This window comes from Sinohyriopsis cumingii, chromosome 8, assembly GCF_028554795.1.
Source record: "Sinohyriopsis cumingii isolate HCF-2022 chromosome 8, ASM2855479v2, whole genome shotgun sequence".
In the NCBI taxonomy this organism is placed as follows: domain Eukaryota; kingdom Metazoa; phylum Mollusca; class Bivalvia; order Unionida; family Unionidae; genus Sinohyriopsis; species Sinohyriopsis cumingii.
In genome coordinates, this window is record NC_142968.1 from 87,439,101 (window position 1) to 87,458,821 (window position 19,721).

General features: G+C 35.4%; 1 protein-coding gene across 5 annotated transcripts in view; it reads left to right on the top strand.

Annotated features, from left to right (window-relative positions):
• LOC149794081 (LHFPL tetraspan subfamily member 2a protein-like) overlaps window positions 1-19,721 on the top strand; it is a 53,627-nt gene that overhangs the window by 23,562 nt on the left and 10,344 nt on the right. For 4 of the 5 annotated variants that reach the window (XM_089968033.1, XM_089968037.1, XM_089968036.1 and 1 more), the window contains exon 2: window positions 6,258-6,719. In XM_089968033.1, coding sequence (XP_089824159.1) covers window positions 6,269-6,719 — 451 coding nt within the window. In that variant the 5' untranslated portion in view covers window positions 6,258-6,268. Of the gene's footprint in view, window positions 1-2,942; window positions 3,144-6,257; window positions 6,720-19,721 lie in introns of those variants that run through there. The other variant, XM_089968035.1, reaches the window with a different exon arrangement.

Below are 19,721 nucleotides of genomic sequence, written 5' to 3' on the forward strand. Positions count from 1 at the left end.
TCAAGATTTCATATTGGCAATATATGATTCAAATCAAGCCTTATACATATGTTTGTCCATCCTGTATTTTCATCTGTTTACTAGTAACAGCTAATTAACATTTTCCTGAGCAAATTTCTCAGAAACTCAGTACTAACGAATGATTTAACTGAAGATGTGATTGTGATGTTTTGTTTCATAACATGGGATTTAAATTTAAGTCTTTTCATTCTTGGCAAAAGAGTAGTTCGATTGTATACCCTAAAAGATCAATGTCACCCAGCCATCCACTTTTTAAATTTATTTCCTTCCTGCCCAGACATAATTTGTTTTAAAGTCTGATTCTTACGTGCCCGACTTGATAAATGTTTATCCAGTAAATGTAAAAATAATGCAGGGTTTTATGTTGACAGCTGTAGCTGGGGATATCATTAACTGAGTAATCCTTTGAGTTTGAGCTGTGATTCTTATCTTAAAACTGTCAGAAGCATATTCACTTCTTTCACTGTCCCCAAGAACAATGTGTCCTTTGTGTTTTGTGTCACGAAAAAAAACTATAAACTTGATACTATTCCTTGGAAACTTGTCCCTACTCTGCATGGGATAAAACATGCTCCATTCCACAAGCTTTCCACGCTGTGCCGATCTGATTAAAATCAGATCTTCACTGTCATACGTGAAGATCTGACAGTGACCAATGTTATTACTATAATCGTTAATTTTATCAGCCAATCAGATGGAGTATTATATCTTTCATGTTTGGGAGGCTGAGCAGTATGGCTGAAGAGCATTAATATGTACCAAATAATTTCATTCACTTTCAAGTTTCTGAAAGTTGCATTTCCATTGGCTAATTCAAAGGTCACCAGAACATGAGCCCTATGTGGTTGATGTCCTGTGAGATCTTCACGTGGGACACTGGTGATCTGATTTTATTCAGATTGCATGCTGTAGGTAAAAGACTTTTTTTTTCCATATCATGAGTACCCTTCAGAATAGTCATTTCAGAGAAATCCCGCTCATTTTCATTGTAACTCATTCATGCTTTGTACCACTTAATATGCAGAGGAAGAGTGTTGCAATCTGTTTTACCAAGGGACTCCAGAGTACCACTGAATCGGTAACATTATCTCTGGAGATAATGTCTAATATTGCCATACACTGTAGCAAGTTTATGAGGATCATATGTATTCACATCTTTTGTGTTTCCTCTTTCACATTCTAGGAAATTATGGTACAGTTATGGATCCTATAACTAAATTTTCCATTTTCAAATGTTCTAACTTTGCACTTTATAAGGATGCATTTGCCATTTACTTTACTGAATGCTGTATAATCTGTTTTAAGTACTGTTTGCCTGCATCACAGTAATAGCATAGAAAATTATCCATGCATGTTGATCATGTTGATTTAATGAATAATCAGGTGGAGAAAAGTGTAACAGAAGATTTTATTGCCATCGCATGTATTCCAATTAGCATAATTGGTAACTTTTATTGACCTACAGTATTATTGTTCAAGAGGTCTTGGCATTCCGAGTTTGTAGATTCCATAGGTTGCTGAGGATATGGGTTGAAATTAATTTAATGAGGAAACAAAAGTGTCTAGTAGGATATGTATATGTGTATATGTATATATGTGTGTGTGTATATATATATATATATATATATATATATATATATATATATATATATATATATACACACACACACGCACACACACACACACACACACACACAAAGATTTTAGCTGTCATTCAGTTTCATGTGCTTTGGAGATAGCAGTTTTTATCAGCTAGAAAACTGTTTAGCTTAATAAATTTTTTTTAATGAGACAGGAAGAAACACATGCCTATTGATTGAAAACACGTGACCAAGACACACACTTAATTGAGTGAATCAGATAACGAAACCATGCATGTTTAGTTTATCAATATTTTCCTATCACACCAGATATTTGAAAATTATTGAAACGAAAACAAGCTACTTTAAATGCCATGAAGTTAATATATTGAAGGGGATTGAATGAATTTTATATACATGAACTAGGGTGAGTATTGAATTAAAAATCAGAACAAAATATATTGCTTTTTTAAGAAACAAAATAAAGCTTCAGTTTTGTAGGACTTGAATGTTTCGACCACCCTGGTGGCCTAGCAGTTAGAATGTCTGCCTCGGATGCGGGGGGTTGCTGGTTTGAACCCTGGTCAAGTCATACCAAAGACTTTAAAAAATGTACTAACAGATGCCTCACTAGGCGCTCAGCATTAAGAGGTTAGTGTTAGGACTGGACAGCCCGGTGTCTGGATAACGTGACCGGGGGGGGAGGGGCTTGAATATTCATGTCTGCAGCATGATGCCCCAGGGCTAGACATTACTTTAAGCTGCCACACTGCAGACTATGTTAAAAATCTAAATCACACACACACACACATACACACACACACACACACACACTTAAATGTTTCAAATATTGGTACTGTTACCATGCAGCAAAATATTCTAAGATGGGAACATAATGTCATAGTTGACATTTGCTTTAGATAAACCAGATTCACTGTGATTTATGTCATTTGTATGCAGGCTACCTTGGCCTTTAATTATTATTAAACAAACTCGATCAAAAGAAAATCCTGTGGAATAATAAACAGGCAAGGCTTCTCACTAAGTGCAGAGAGTGGCACTTGCACTTGAGTATTCACCAATCTCACATGAAGTACTACAAGGAAGCTCCAATTGTCCTTTAGTGCATTTATTTACAAGTGATTTTTATTCATTTCTACCAACCTCCCTTCCTTGTCACTATAGCCTAACAGTAAAGTCATTTTCCAGTTAGACCCTTTTTAAAACACAATTCCATGAGCCTCACCCTGTATAGATGTGCAGTTTGTGCACAGAATGAACTTATAAACTTAAAAAAGCACTTTGTCACATCTCAAAGCAAGAGAACATTTTCTGTTTTAGGAATTCATCATTTGTCTGTTACTGGGACAAAATTATTCTTTCATCTTACAAGCCAATATACACATCCTTGGGAGTGACTGTGTATGCACTTTGCACTCTTCCTGTATATCAAGTTTGACGAGTCTCGACATATTGCGAAGTTGCCAGAATAATGGACAGTTCTGACCCATCAATCAAACTGGGCACACTGACCAGTCAAAAGTAGGTATCGATTTCACTGCATAGTTACGTGTTGCTATTCACCATATTTGCTCACAAACATGAGACCACGAATGATTACTCTTGTATTACATTGCAGAGGAATTTGAAAATTGACACAGAAAATCACTGTAAATTTATCAGAAAAATGATTCGCGGTTATGCTTGGGGTACATAAGATGCGGATTGTCATTATTGTGAAAGGATTTAAGAGGGAGTTTTTTTTAAAAAAGTTCTCAAACCAAACACAAACATGGAAAAATGTCTGCGTTGGAAGTGATGCATTACTTGTTAAATAATGATAGTATTTGGTGTGCTTGTGAAAATGTTGAATATAATTTTATGCTAATTGTATGCTTATGTTCAAATTGTATATTTTATTGGGGCCATAATATTACATGCAATAGAAAGCTTTGTGTATATGTGTTGTTTATTTTTGGATTTTTATTACCTTGGTTTGTTTTTCTTTTAAAAATTAAATTTGGAATATTGGAATCCTGCATCATGCTTTATTAGTGCTGATTTTATTAAAATTTTCAAACTTGAACATTGACTTGTAACTGGTGCCAGGTTGACAAAACGCCACCCTTAACTTTAAATTCTGGATTGTCCCTAATCCTATTCATATATATAATTGCTAAGTTGGATTTTGACATCAATTATTTCAAAATTTTAAATTTAGTTATTTTGATTTCAGTTTTTATTATGAAAGGTTTTCTAAAAATAATTTAAATTTATGAAGAGGTGAAATAGAATTAAAAAATTTGGTATTTATTAGGCTTGAGACTATAAATCAGCTATATCATGCCATTGATATATAGTTTTGTCCTTTTGTCTTGAAGTAAAACTTAACTCTTACAAATTACAGATTTTAAAACACCTCCAAAATCTTATAACATCAGTATAGTAAAATAAAACAAGTCACACTAATTAGCCAACTAGGGTCAAAGCGGATGCAGATATATCTCATCAATGTGCATGTTGTTGTTTATTTAAATGTGCCATTAATATTTCCTTCTTTTTAAAGAGATTATGATAAAAGATCGTTTTACATGCATCTGATATAATTCAAATTTACTGGTTTCTCGATGATGCCCTCATGAAATGTTTCATCCCTCCAACTGCAGAGGCATGTTGCTGCAGCAATAACAATGTAAAACATTTTCTGTTTATTTATTTATTTAAATTTAATATTTGTTTTCCTAAACATAATGCAATTATTAATTGTAGATACAGAAATACTTGTTTTATTCTTATATGACATTTATACATGATATAAATGTAACATAATGAAAGCTTTATTTTAAATTCTATTAAAAGTACTGAAGTCATACTAGAAAATTGAATAATTAATAAGGATGCATAACATTGCAAGAACAAAAAGATTTTGTTATTTTGTCTTTTTCTAGGAAAATGTTATGTTCTAGTTCATCAGGGTGTTCGTTCTTCCACATATATCGCCAGCAATATGTATGCGTGAGCAAAGTTCACTAGTACTATAACAAATCAGCATACTTTTCATCATCCCTCAACCATCTCGATTTTTAGATATTTACCTCTGTAGCAGACATACGTAAATACGTAAGCCAAGTCGGCTATTCATTTGCAGCCCAGGTTGCATTTAATCTCCTGTGCTAGTCTAACTGTGACAGGCAGCCACCAAACAAGCCAACCCATTTCCAAGCCTAACTCAAAGTGAATCTCAGCCACATTACAGATTTAGCTTATGTGTGAATTTATAAATGCTAGGCTTGTGATAATTAGGTTCATGCCTTCTACCTTACGATTTAGGGAGGTGTCAAAACATGAAACTATCCAGTGAGACCTAAGTAGACTTGTACCAGAAATAAAGTACTGGTACTCACCAAAATATGCTCAGCTTGTATTAGTAAGGGAAATGTGTTTTTGGCTGACATTATAGAAAATAAGGATAACAAAAATTTGCTTGGTGTACATGTACCTCAGTATCATCTAAAGAAAAGTCATACAGTGTAATAATATTTCCACATAAGGTAGAACAGTCATTATCTAGACCCATCCGGGATGGATTTCAACTCGATAATTTAAACATCCAGGTGATCAGATTTTTAAAACAAAAAGGTTAGTATTGTAATTATCTGGATTAAAGGGCCTGATTTGTTTGTCTGCACATTTAAAGGTCCTGGCCGAGTCATACCAAAGACTTATAAAAATGGTACTAGTAACTGCTTTGTTAGGCGCTCAGCATTAAGAGGTTAGTATTAGGACACGTCGGCCTGGTCTCAGGAGAATGTGACTGGGTGGGACATCATGATACATGTCTGCAGCATGATATCCCAGTGCTCGACATCACTTCAAACTGTCACACTGCAGACATCATTGTGATTTGACTGAAAAAGTTATGTTAAAAATCCAAATTACATACACACACACACATTTAAAAGTAATTACTATTTGCAGATATTAACTTCATGGTGAGAATTTACATATTTAATCTCGAGAAGGTAGAAACAATAAAAATATTTTAAGATACTTTATATTATGACATACCTGTATGTTTTATGGACAGTAATGTTATGTATCATGTGAAAGGGCTTTTGATCAAGGTAAACCTGGCAAAATTTCTGTTTACACCTGTTCTTGTCAACACACAAGATCAACATTGATTAAGAATCAACAGTGGATTACATAAGTTGGACTACAGAGTGCATTATGGATCTTTAATCATTGTTTGGTTAGCTTTGGATTTTATTTGACAAATTACATACTTCATAGTTGCACTCGCTTACCAACAGTTTGAAAAAATTTTCTCTTTTGCTCTCCCTCCCTTCTTATAATTGAACTAAGTTTTAATTTTAAATGATTATTTGTTCTTAACACCACTGTAATTATAATTTTTATGACATTGTATTCAGTTGCATTTTGTTTATGATTTCTCTTATTCTTTTGTAAGGGGACTTCATAATCAGAGAAATAGTTCCATTTACAGATATATATATATATATATATATATATATATATATATATATATATTTTGTAATAGGCAAAAAGTTTCAGGGACTTTGGAGTTGTCCAGGCAAGTTTATAATCCAGATAATCAGTGTCCAGATAATCTAAATTGTATAATATCCATTTCAGGTGAAAGAAAGATGTGTCCTGTGATTGTGACATGCCGTTCCATATGTTGGACTTTGCTAACCATTGCCACAACCCTTGTCATGATTGCTTCAATCATGTCTCCACAATGGCTAATTGGCTACCCTCGGAAAGAAGGGCTTCTCACCATTTTCGAAATCTCAAACAACACTATTTTTGACTCAGAGAAAACATATGAGCCAACTATTGGTATAATCAACCGCTGCACCAAGCTTCACAAGTTCCAGAACATTCTAGAACGTGAAAATTGTGCTACATTTGTAACAAGTGCATCCATGGGTAATGACCAGTTTCCAGATGCTTGGAAAGCTACTCTTGCATTTTTCTCCGTGGGAGGGATTCTACTAGTTTTCACGATGTTTACATCAGTGATCAGCATCTGTACCCAGTCCCTGTTTGGCAAAAGTATCTTCACTGTATCTGGATTAATACAGAGCATCTCGGGTAAGTATGAACTGAACATTTCAGTGAATTATCAAATAGTTTGAAGTATTTATTCATTCATTAGGACCCCAGATGGCCGAGTCAGGAGTGGTCGAAGATGCTTCTCTCTAATGATCAATGACATCTAAGTCTGTCATCCTGGGTTTGAGTCTCGTGTCTTGGGCTTGGCCATTAGGGGTATGTGAGAAAGTGTCAGGTTTTTTCTCTCAACCAGATATACTTGCTGCCATGTATAACCTCTTGTGTGCTGAGAGATGACAGTTATTCATTCATCACCAGCAATTAACAATTGTCTTGACTTCTTATCGCCATAAGGTTTCTTCATTTACATGCATCTAAATGAGTTTTGTACCATAGAGTACCACAGAAAATAGCATCTCTGCTTTACATTCTAATCTGAGTAGGAGGTGAATGGAAATGGCATTAAAAAAAACACAAGAGTAAAGTTGTATAATGTCGTTCACACAGTCCATTGGAATTTGAATCAGGATGTAGTAGACATTTTCCTTTGACTTTTTTTTGCAATATTTTATTATTTTGTCATGTCAAATTTTCAGGATAATTTATCTAGATTTAACTGGATATTTATTAAGAAAATTAGTTAATACATGTTAAAATTTATTTCCTATTTGCTTATGTGTATTTTGATTGGTTGTTTGTGATATTTTGACGCAGCAGTTAAGGTTGATTATGTTGGTTAGTTAAATGCAATGAGCTCCCTTTTCAGCTTGGAGAATTTTAGTAAAATCTTATGCTGCTGTTCACAGAATTATTGCTAAAGTTTGAAGTAAGAATAATAGCCATATTGATGTTGCTAAAGTTTGAAGTAAGAAGAGCAGCCATATTGGTGTTGCTAAGTCTGAAGTAGGAAGAGTAGCCATATTGGTGTTGCTAAAGTTTGAAGTAAGAAGAGCCATATTGGTGTTGCTAAGTTTGAAGTAAGAAGAGTAGCCATATTGGTGTTGCTAAAGTTTGGAGTAAGAAGAATAGCCATATTGGTGTTGATAAAGTTTGAAGTAAGAAGAGCAGCCATATTGGTGTTGCTAAAGTTTGAAGTAAGAAGAATAGCCATATTGGTGATGCCAAAGTTTGAAGTAAGAAGAGCCATATTGGTGTTGTTGAGTTTGAAGTAACAAGAGTAGCCATACTGGTGTTGCTAACGTTTGAAGTAAGAAGAATAGCCATATTGGTGTTGATAAAGTTTGAAGTAAGAAGAATAGCCATATTCGTGTTGCTAAAGTTTGAAGTAAGAAGAATAGCCATATTAGTGATGCTAAAGTTTGAAGTAAGAAGAGCCATATTGGTGTTGCTAAGTTTGAAGTAAGAATAATAGCCATATTGATGTTGCTAAAGTTTGAAGTAAGAAGAGCAGCCATATTGGTGTTGCTAAGTTTGAAGTAGGAAGAGTAGCCATATTGGTGTTGCTAAAGTTTGAAGTAAGAAGAGCCATATTGGTGTTGCTAAGTTTGAAGTAAGAAGAGTAGCCATATTGGTGTTGCTAAAGTTTGGAGTAAGAAGAATAGCCATATTGGTGTTGCTAAAGTTTGAAGTAAGAAGAGCAGCCATATTGGTGTTGCTAAAGTTTGAAGTAAGAAGAATAGCCATATTGGTGATGCCAAAGTTTGAAGTAAGAAGAGCCATATTGGTGTTGCTGAGTTTGAAGTAACAAGAGTAGCCATACTGGTGTTGCTAACGTTTGAAGTAAGAAGAATAGCCATATTGGTGTTGATAAAGTTTGAAGTAAGAAGAATAGCCATATTGGTGTTGCTAAAGTTTGAAGTAAGAAGAATAGCCATATTGGTGATGCTAAAGTTTGAAGTAAAAAGAGCCATATTGGTGTTGCTAAGTTTGAAGTAAGAAGAGTAGACATATTGGTGTTGATAAAGTTTGAAGTAAGAAGAATAGCCATATTGGTGTTGATAAAGTTTGAAGCAAGAAGAATAGCCATATTGGTGTTGCTAAAGTTTGAAGTGAGAAGAATAGCCATATTGGTGTTGCTAAAGTTTGAAGTAAGAAGAATAGCCATATTGGTGATGCTAAAGTTTGAAGTAAGAAGAGCCATATTGGTGTTGCTAAAGTTTGAAGTAAGAAGAATAGCCATATTGGTGATGCTAAAGTTTGAAGTAAGAAGAGCCATATTGGTGTTGCTAAGTTTGAAGTAAGAAGAGTAGCCATATTGGTGTTGCTAAAGTTTGAAGTAAGAAGAATAGCCATATTGGTGTTGATAAAGTTTGAAGTAAGAAGAATAGCCATATTGCTGTTGCTAAAGTTTGAAGTGAGAAGAATAGCCATATTGGTGTTGCTAAAGTTTGAAGTAAGAAGAATAGCCATATTGGTGATGCTAAAGTTTGAAGTAAGAAGAATAGCCATATTGGTGTTGATAAAGTTTAAAGTAAGAAGATTAGCCATATTGGTGATGCTAAAGTTTGAAGTAAGAAGAGCCATATTGGTGTTGCTAAGTTTGAAGTAAGAAGAGTAGCCATATTGGTGTTGTTAAAGTTTGAAGTAAGAAGAATAGCCATATTGGTGTTGATAAAGTTTGAAGTAAGAAGAATAGCCATATTGGCGTTGCTAAAGTTTGAAGTGAGAAGAATAGCCATATTGGTGTTGCTAAAGTTTGAAGTAAGAAGAATAGCCATATTGGTGTTGCTAAAGTTTGAAGTAAGAAGAATAGCCATATTGGCGTTGCTAAAGTTTGAAGTGAGAAGAATAGCCATATTGGTGTTGCTAAAGTTTGAAGTAAGAAGAATAGCCATATTGGTGTTGCTAAAGTTTGAAGTAAGAAGAATAGCCATATTGGCGTTGCTAAAGTTTGAAGTAAGAAAAATAGCCATATTGGTGTTGATAAAGTTTGAAGTAAGAAGAATAGCCATATTGGTGTTGCTAAGATTGAAGCAAGTATGTAGCCATATTGGTGTTGCTAAAGTTTGAAGTAAGAAGTGTAGTCAGATTGGTGTTGCTAAAGTTTGAAGTAAGAAGAGCCATATTGGTGTTGCTAAATTTGAAGTAAGAAGAGCCACATTGTGTTGCTAAATGTGAAGTAAGAAGTGTAGCCATATTGGTGTTGCTAAGTTTGAAGTAAGAAGAGTAGCCATATTGGTGTTGGTAAAGTTTGAAGTAAGTAGAGTAGCCATATTGGTGTTGGTAAAGTTTGAAGTAAGTAGAGTAGCCATATTGGTGTTGCTAAAGTTTGAAGTAAAAAGAATAGGCATATTGGAGTTGATAAAGTTTGAAGTAAGAAGAATAGCCATATTGGTGTTGCTAAGTTTGAAGTAAGTATAGTAGCCATATTGGTGTTGCTAAAGTTTGAAGTAAGAAGTGTAGTCAGATTGCTGTTGCTAAAGTTTGAAGTAAGAAGAGCCATATTGGTGTTGCGAAATTTGAAGTAAGAAGTGTAACCATATTGGTGATGCTAAATTTGAAGTAAGAAGAGCCATATTGGTGTTGCTAAATTTGAAGTAAGAAGAGTGGCCATATTGGTGTTGCTAAAGTTTGAAGTAAGAAGAGTGGCCATATTGGTGTTGCTAAGTTTGAAGTAAGAAGAGTAGCGATATTGGAATTGCTAAATTTGAAGTAAGAAGTGTAGCCATATTGGTGTTGGTAAAGTTTTAAGTCAGTAGAGTAGCCATATTGGTGTTGGTAAAGTTTGAAGTAAGAAGAGTAGCAAAGTTGGTGTTCCTAAAGTTTAAGGTAAGAAGTGTAGCCATATTGTTGTTGCTAAAGTTTGAAGTAAGAAGTGTAGCCATATTGTTGTTGCTAAAGTTTGAAGTAAGAGGTGTAGCCATATTGGTGTTGCTAAAGTTTGAAGTAAGTAGAGTAGCCATATTGGTGTTGCTAAAGTTTGAAGTAAGAAGAGTAGCCATATTGGTGTTGCTAAATTTGAAGTAAAAAGTGTAGCCATATTGGTGTTGCTAAATTGGAAGTAAGAAGTGTAGCCATATTGGTGTTGCTAAAGTTTGAAGTAAGAGGTGTAGCCATATTGGTGTTGCTAAAGTTTGAAGTAAGTAGAGTAGCCATATTGGTGTTGCTAAAGTTTGAAGTAAGAAGAGTAGCAATATTGGTGTTGCTGAATTTGAAGTAAGAAGTGTAGCCATATTGGTGTTGCTAAATTTGAAGTAAGAAGTGTAGCCATATTGGTGTTGCTAAAGTTTGAATTAAAAAGTGTAGCCATATTAGCGTTGCTAAAGTTTGAAGTAATACGTGTAGCCATATTGGTGTTGGTAAAGTTTTAAGTCAGTAGAGTAGCCATATTGGTGTTGGTAAAGCTTGAAGTAAGAAGAGTAGCAAAGTTGGTGTTCCTAAAGTTTAAGGTAAGAAGTGTAGCCATATTGTTGTTGCTAAAGTTTGAAGTAATTAGTGTAGCCATATTGTTGTTGCTAAAGTTTGTAGCAAGAAGTGTAGCCATATTGGTGTTGGCAAAGTTTGAAGTAAGTAGAGTAGCCATATTTGTGTTGGTAAAGTTTGAAGTAAGAAGAGTAGCTATATTGGTGTTCCTAAAGTTTGAAGTAAGAAGTGTAGCCATATTGTTGTTGCTAAGTTTGAAGTAAGAAGTGTAGCCATATTGGTGTTGGTCATGTTTGAAGTAAGAGTAGCCATATTTGTGTTTGTAAAGTTTCAAGCAAGAAGAGTCGCCATATTGGTGTTGCTAAAGTTTGAAGTAAGAAGTGTAGCCATATTGGTGTTGCTAAAGTTTGAAGTAAGTAGAGTAGCCATATTGGTGTTGCTAAAGATTGAAGTAAGAAGTGTAGCCATATTGGTGTTGCTAAAGTTTGAAGTAAGAAGAATAGCCATATTGGTGTTGGTAAAGTTTGAAGAAGTGTAGCCATATTGGTGTTGATAAAGTTTGAAGTAAGAAGTGTAGCCATATTGGTGTTGCTAAGTTTGAAGTAAGAAGAGTAGCCATATTGGTGTTGCTAAGTTTGAAGTAAGTATAGTAGCCATATTGGTGTTGCTAAAGTTTGAAGTAAGAAGAGTAGCCATATTTGTGTTGGTAAAGTTTGAAGTAAGAAGAGTAGCTATATTGGTGTTCCTAAAGTTTGAAGTAAGAAGTGTAGCCATATTGTTGTTGCTAAGTTTGAAGTAAGAAGTGTAGCCATATTGGTGTTGGTAATGTTTGAAGTAAGAGTAACCATATTTGTGTTGGTAAAGTTTGAAGCAAGAAGAGTAGCCATATTGGTGTTGGTAAAGTTTGAAGTAAGTAGAGTAGCCATATTGGTGTTGCTAAAGATTGAAGTAAGAAGTGTAGCCATATTGGTGTTGCTAAAGTTTGAAGTAAGAAGAATAGCCATATTGGTTTTGGTAAAGTTTGAAGAAGTGTAGCCATATTGGTGTTGCTAAGTTTGAAGTAAGAAGAGTAGCCATATCGGTGTTGCTAAGTTTGAAGTAAGTAGAGTAGCCATATTGGTGTTGCTAAAGTTTGAAGTAAGAAGGGTGTGATTTGTTTTTTTTAAACATAACTTTAACAATTTTTCAGTCATATTGCTACGAAGTCTGCAGTGTGGCAGTTTATAATGATATCTAGCACTGGGGCATCATGCTGCAGACATGTAGCATGATGTCCCACCCAGTCACATTATCTTGACACCAGGCCGACCAGTCCTAACACTAACCTCTTAATGCTGAGCGCCAAGCGAGGCAGCTGTTAGTACCATTTTTGTAAGTGTTTGATATGACTCAGCCGGATATCAAACCCATGACCTCCCGCATCCGAGGCGGATGCTCTAACAATATGGCCACCGGAACGGTGAAATAAGAAGAGTAACCATATTGGTGTTGCTAAAGTTTGAAGTAAGAGGTATAGCCATATTGGTGTTGCTAAAGTTTGAAGTAAGAAGAGTAGCGATATTGGTGTTGCTAAATTTGAAGTAAGAAGTGTAGCCATATTAGTGTTGCTAAATTTGAAGTAAGAAGTGTAGCCATATTGGTGTTGCTAAAGTTTGAAGTAAGAAGTGTAGCCTTATTAGTATTGCTAAAGTTTGAAGTAAGTAGAGTAGCCATATTTGTGTTGGTAAAGTTTGAAGCAAGAAGAGTAGCTATATTGGTGTTCTTAAAGTTTGAGGTAAGAAGTGTAGCCATATTGTTGTTGCTAAGTTTGAAGTAAGAAGTGTAGCCATATTGGTGTTGGTAATGTTTGAAGTAAGAGTAGCCATATTTGTGTTGGTAAAGTTTGAAGTAAGAAGAGTAGCCATATTGGTGTTGCTAAAGTTTGAAGTAAGAAGAGTAGCCATATTGGTGTTCCTAAAGTTTGAGGTAAGAAGTTTAGCCATATTGGTGTTGGTAAAGTTTGAAGTAAGTAGAGTAGCCATATTGGTGTTGGTAAAGTTTGAAGTAAGAAGAGTAGCGATATTGGCGTTGCTGAATTTGAATTAAGAAGTGTAGTCATATTAGGTGTTACTAAATTTGAAGTAAGAAGTGTAGCCATATTGTTGCTAAATTTGAAGTAAGAAGAGTAGCCATATTGGTGTTGCTAAAGTTTGAAGTAAGAAGAGTAGCCCTATTGGTGTTGCTAAAGTTTGAAGTAAGAAGAGTAGTCATATTGATGTTGCTAAAGTTTGAAGTAAGAAGTGTAGCCATATTGGTGTTGCTGAAGTTTGAAGTAAGTAGAGTAGCCATATTGGTGTTGCTAAAGTTTGAAGTAAGTAGAGTAGCCATATTGGTGTTGCTAAAGTTTGAAGTAAGAAGAGTAGCCATATTGGTGTTGCTAAAGTTTGAAGTAAGAAGAGTAGCCATATTGGTGTTCCTAAAGTTTGAGGTAAGAAGTTTAGCCATATTGGTGTTGGTAAAGTTTGAAGTAAGTAGAGTAGCCATATTGGTGTTGGTAAAGTTTGAAGTAAGAAGAGTAGCGATATTGGCGTTGCTGAATTTGAATTAAGAAGTGTAGTCATATTAGGTGTCACTAAATTTGAAGTAAGAAGTGTAGCCATATTGTTGCTAAATTTGAAGTAAGAAGAGTAGCCATATTGGTGTTGCTAAAGTTTGAAGTAAGAAGAGTAGCCGTATTGGTGTTGCTAAAGTTTGAAGTAAGAAGAGTAGTCATATTGATGTTGCTAAAGTTTGAAGTAAGAAGTGTAGCCATATTGGTGTTGCTGAAGTTTGAAGTAAGTAGAGTAGCCATATTGGTGTTGCTAAAGTTTGAAGTAAGTAGAGTAGCCATATTGGTGTTGCTAAAGTTTGAAGTAAGAAGAGTAGCCATATTGGTGTTGCTAAAGTTTGAAGTAAGAAGAATAGCCATATTGGAGTTGCTAAAGTTTGAAGTAAGAAGAGTAGCCATATTGGTGTTGGTGAAGTTTGAAGTAAGAAGAGTAGCCATATTGGTGTTGCTAAAGTTTGAAGTAAGAAGAGTAGCCATATTGGTGTTGCTAAAGTTTGAAGCAAGAAGAGTAGCCATATTGGTGTTGCTAAAGTTTTAAGCAAGAAGAGTAGCCATATTGGTGTTGCTAAAGTTTGAAGTAAGAAGAGTAGCCATATTGGTGTTGCTAAAGTTTGAAGTAAGAAGAGTAGTCATATTGGTGTTGCTAAAGTTTGAAGTAAGAAGTGTAGCCATATTGGTGTTGCTAAAGTTTGAAGTAAGAAGAGTAGCCATATTGGTGTTGGTGAAGTTTGAAGTAAGAAGAGTAGCCATATTGGTGTTGCTAAAGTTTGAAGTAAGAAGAGTAGCCATATTGGTGTTGCTAAAGTTTGAGGTAAGTAGAGTAGCCATATGGGTGTTGATAAAGTTTGAAGTAAGAAGAGTAGTCATATTGATGTTGCTAAGTTTGAAGTAAGAAGAGTAGCCATATTGGTGTTGCTAAGTTTGAAGTAAGAAGAGTAGCCATATTGGTGTTGCTAAAGTTTTAAGCAAGAAGAGTAGCCATATTGGTGTTGCTAAAGTTTGAAGTAAGAAGAGTAGCCATATTGGTGTTGCTAAAGTTTGAAGTAAGAAGAGTAGTCATATTGGTGTTGCTAAAGTTTGAAGTAAGAAGTGTAGCCATATTGGTGTTGCTAAAGTTTGAGGTAAGTAGAGTAGCCATATGGGTGTTGATAAAGTTTGAAGTAAGAAGAGTAGTCATATTGATGTTGCTAAGTTTGAAGTAAGAAGAGTAGCCATATTGGTGTTGCTAAGTTTGAAGTAAGAAGAGTAGCCATATTGGTGTTGCTAAGTTTGAAGTAAGAAGAGTAGCCATATTGGTGTTGGTAAAGTTTGAAGTAAGTAGAGTAGCCATATTGGTGTTGCTAAGTTTGAATTAAGTAGAGTAGTCATATTGGTGTTGCTAAAGTTTGAAGTAAGAAGAGTAGTCATATTGATGTTGCTAAGTTTGAAGTAAGAAGAGTAGCCATATTGGTGTTGCTAAAGTTTGAAGTAAGAAGAGTAGTCATATTGGTGTTGCTAAAGTTTGAAGTAAGAAGAGTAGTCATATTGGTGTTGCTAAAGTTTGAAGTAAGAAGAGTAGCCATGTTGGTGTTGCTAAGTTTGAAGTAAGTAGAGTAGCCATATTGGTGTTGCTAAGTTTGAAGTAAGTAGAGTAGCCATATTGGTGTTGCTAAGTTTGAAGTAAGTAGAGTAGCCATATTGGTGTTGCTAAGTTTGAAGTAAGTAGAGTAGCCATATTGGTGTTGCTAAAGTTTGAAGTAAGAAGATTAGCCATATTGGTGTTGCTAAGTTTGAAGTAAGTAGAGTAGCCATATTTGTGTTGCTAAGTTTGAAGTAAGTAGAGTAGCCATATTAGTGTTGCTAAGTTTGAAGTAAGTAGAGTAGCCATATTGGTGTTGCTAAGTTTGAAGTAAGTAGAGTGGCCATATTAGTGTTGCTAAGTTTGAAGTAAGAAGAGTAGCCATATTAGTGTTGCTAAAGTTTGAGGTAAGAAGAGTAGCCATATTGGTGTTGCTAAAGTTTGAAGTAAGAAGAGTAGCCATATTGGTCAATAAGATCAAGACTTTAGTTAATGTTTCTTTTATGTGCAACACCCATTATAATGCCACACATTACATCACTGCTATTGCTTATTACCAACCAATAGCCAAGAATAGATTTACAAACTATATCAGTGCTGCATCATGCCTGTTGTCAGCCACCATTTAGAAATTTAGACAAAATGTAATATTCTACACGTGTCTGTTTATAATGTCATTTACGACTGCCAGGTATTCAGATATTCCCAGTCTTTAAGTAAGTCATTCAAAATGCGATTGCATAAATATGCTGTTGCTACCCCTCTGATTTGCCAAGATGATTGTCACCAAACTTTACAGCAGACATATTCATTCCACTGTCCAGTTGTTTTTAAATAAAAATGGACATCCAATATGACCAACACATGAAGCCATTTTTGAAATGTTGTTATCACCTATGTTTCTAAAGGGATGGTCATGTCAGTATTGGCCTTTCACTCAAAGTCTTGTCATGATGTCTGGTTGGTGGTGATGAAAGTGGTGTCGATTGCACATCCAGTATGGCTGTCTGATAATATCAGTGCTGAACATTTAAAAAGAAATGGTTTTCTTGTGCATTCCCTGGTAGTCCCTTTTGGCCAGTAGAACATCATTCCCTTAGATAGACTTATATTAGCTTATTAGATCATATTTTATTCTTGAGATGCTTTCAATAAGTTGCACTTTACATATATAGGAGAGAGTTCCCTATGAACCATGATGTCAAATGTCAATGGAGGAGATTATTTGATGGTGTCCATCTCTCTGATTTTCTCTCGGTCAGTCCATCTTTTATCAATTTGGTTTTGACACAAGAACTCAAGTTTGCCACATCTACAGTTGCCAATCCTGTAGATGACTTGCACTTTGGATATGGAAGAACCCTGTTTGTTTAGGTCAAAGGTTAAAGTGCTTTGTGGATGAAAGAAGAATAACGGTTTCCATATGACAACTCAAGGTTTTTGCCATTTATTGTTGTCAGAATTTATCAGTGGTATCCACTTGGGATAAGGATGAACCTTATTTTTTGAGTGGTTCAAAAGGTCAAAGGTCATAGTCAACCTGACTGAAAGAAGAAAAATGGTTTTGGCACAATAACTTAAGGTCTTCATCATGTGTGGTTACCAAACTTTCTGGATGATTGTCACTTGGGATGGGAAATAACTCTACACATTCTAAAGTTGGAAGGTGAAAGTGTCACTGTGGCTAAAAGAATAAAATGGTTTCAGCACAATAGCTTAAGTTCAACATCACAGAACTGGACCAAACTTTAAAGATGATTTGCACATTTTGGGTAAGGAAGAAGCCTGTTGATTTGGGGGTTAAAATATCAAAGGTCAAGGTTGCTGACAGAAAAATGTTCTAAGTCATTGACTAATACTTTAGACTCGTTTATTCGTTTACCTATGTCCACATAAGATTGATACAGTCATGGCAGCAAGGAAATACAATGACATGAAAGTTGTTATCTGCTTTTGGGGTATTTATAAATTAGCTAAAAGGCACAATTAACTAACTCTAGCAGAGGGAAGATGCATTCAGAACAGTTTTGGATGACAATTATTTATTATTTGAGAGTATAGGTAGATGAATGGAGAGTCCCCAGGCTATCGTGTGGCAGAATCTTGGAGATACTGGGGAAGTCAGGCATATAATATGCTGAGACATCTGATAATGGAAATGCTAGCAGGTATTCTTCTGTATTCTATCACCTGACAGCTGGAAAAAAAATTTTGTGGATTTTATTTGCCACCTTTCATGGCTGTATGTGATTTCAGTTGCTTCAGGCAGCTGTTTATATTAGTGTTCACGAAAAATTAGGTATGCTCATCATGAATGTTTTGTTTTTTTAAAATCCTGCCACCAGTGATCTCAAGGAACAGTAACTGGCAAATTGAAAGATGTTTTTACATACAAGCTGGATAGTCAACAGTTTTTACATACAAGCTGGTCTGTCTGTATTTGGGCATTGGGCTTCTAGATTTGAGGAAATTTAACGTACCTGACCAGAAGGGCAAATAAACTTATGGCTTGTCCCTGTGTCCATCAGGTCACTTCAATATTTAATATACTTGCTACCTATCTGATGTCCATATTTATATCGTTTAATTTGCAGAAAATTCAATAATGGGCAAGGTCAGTACATATTAATGAAGAAAAACATTTAAATAAACTTATTTTAAGGACAAAGCAGCATTTTGGTAGTTGAAATATTTTCTGTGCCCACTAGCACATTGAATGAAATTAAAATCAAAATTCAGAATATCAATCTGATCTGGTTGCTTCCCATGTACTTTTTGGTCTGACATGAAAATGTTGCTGTTCGCATATCAAATATTGCCACCTGAGTGGCCATCTTGAAAATCTTGTTATTGCTACTTTTTCTGAATGGATGGTCATATCAGCATGGGGTTTTCACTAAAAGAATTCTTATGATGTCTATTAAATGAAAATTGTGCCGGTCTGACCTCCAATATGGCCACCAAGGCAGCCATCTTGAAAATATTGTCATAGCTTCTACTCTGAATGGATGGTCATTTTCAGCATGGAGTTTTCACTAAGTAGACTTATGATGTCTAGTGAGTTCTAGATGAAAATGGCACTAATCTGGGATCTAATACAGCTGCTACAGTGGCCAGCTTGAAAATCTTGTTAACATTATTTCGCTAAAAGACTTGTTATAATGTAGTATTGGATCTTAAAATGATATGCCCATCTTGAAAATTTTGTTTTAGCTACTCCTCTTTAATGAAAGTCATTTTGACATTGAATTTTTCATCAGAAGAGTTCTTACTTGGTCTGTTTGGTCCTACAAGAAAATCACTAACCCTCAGGAGATTTGACTTGGTCTGTCTGGTCCTACAGGAAAATGACTAACCCTCAAGTGTTCTTACTTGGTCTGTCTGGTCCTACAAGAAAATGACTAACCTTCAAGTGTTCTTACTTGGTCAGTCTGGTCCTACAAGAAAATGACTAACCCTCAATAGTTCTTACTTGGTCTGTCTGGTCCTACAAGAAAATGACTAACCCTCAAGTGTTCTTACTTGGTCTGTCTGGTCCTACAAGAAAATGACTAACCCTCAAGTGTTCTTACTTGGTCTGTCTGGTCCTACAAGAAAATGACTAACCTCAAGTGTTCTTACTTGGTCTGTCTGGTCCTACAAGAAAATGACTAACCTTCATGTGTTCTTAATTGGTCTGTCTGGTCCTACAAGAAAATGACTAACCCTCAAGAGTTCTTACTTGGTCTGCCTGGTCCTACAAGAAAATGACTAACCCTCAAGTGTTCTTACTTGGTCTGTCTGGTCCTACAAGAAAATGACTAACCCTCAAGAGATTTGACTTGGTCTGTCTGGTCCTACAAGAAAATGACTAACCCTCAAGAGTTCTTACTTGGTCTGTCTGGTCCTACAAGAAAATGACTAATCCTCAAGTGTTCTTACTTGGTCTGTCTGGTCCTACAAGAAAATGACTAACCCTCAAGAGATTTGACTTGGTCTGTCTGGTCCTACAAGAAAATGATTAACCCTCAAGAGTTCTTACTTGGTCTGTCTGGTCCTACAAGAAAATGACTAACCCTCAAGTGTTCTTACTTGGTCTGTCTGGTCCTACAAGAAAATGACTAACCCTCAAGAGATTTGACTTGGTCTGTCTGGTCCTACAAGAAAATGACTAACCCTCAAGAGTTCTTACTTGGTCTGTCTGGTCCTACAAGAAAATGACTAACCCTCAAGTGTTCTTACTTGGTCTGTCTGGTCCTACAAGAAAATGACTAACCCTCAAGTGTTCTTACTAGGTCTGTCTGGTCCTACAAGAAAATGATTAACCCTCAAGTCTTACTTGGTCTGTCTGGTCCTACAAGAAAATGACTAACCCTCAACAATACTTACTTGGTCTGCCTGGTCCTACAAGAAAATGACTAACCCTCAAGAGTTCTTACTTGGTCTGTCTGGTCCTACAAGAAAATGACTAACCCTCAAGTGTTCTTACTTGGTCTGTCTGGTCCTACAAGAAAATGACTAACCTTCAAGTGTTCTTAATTGGTCTGTCTGGTCCTACAAGAAAATGACTAACCCTCAAGAGTTCTTACTTGGT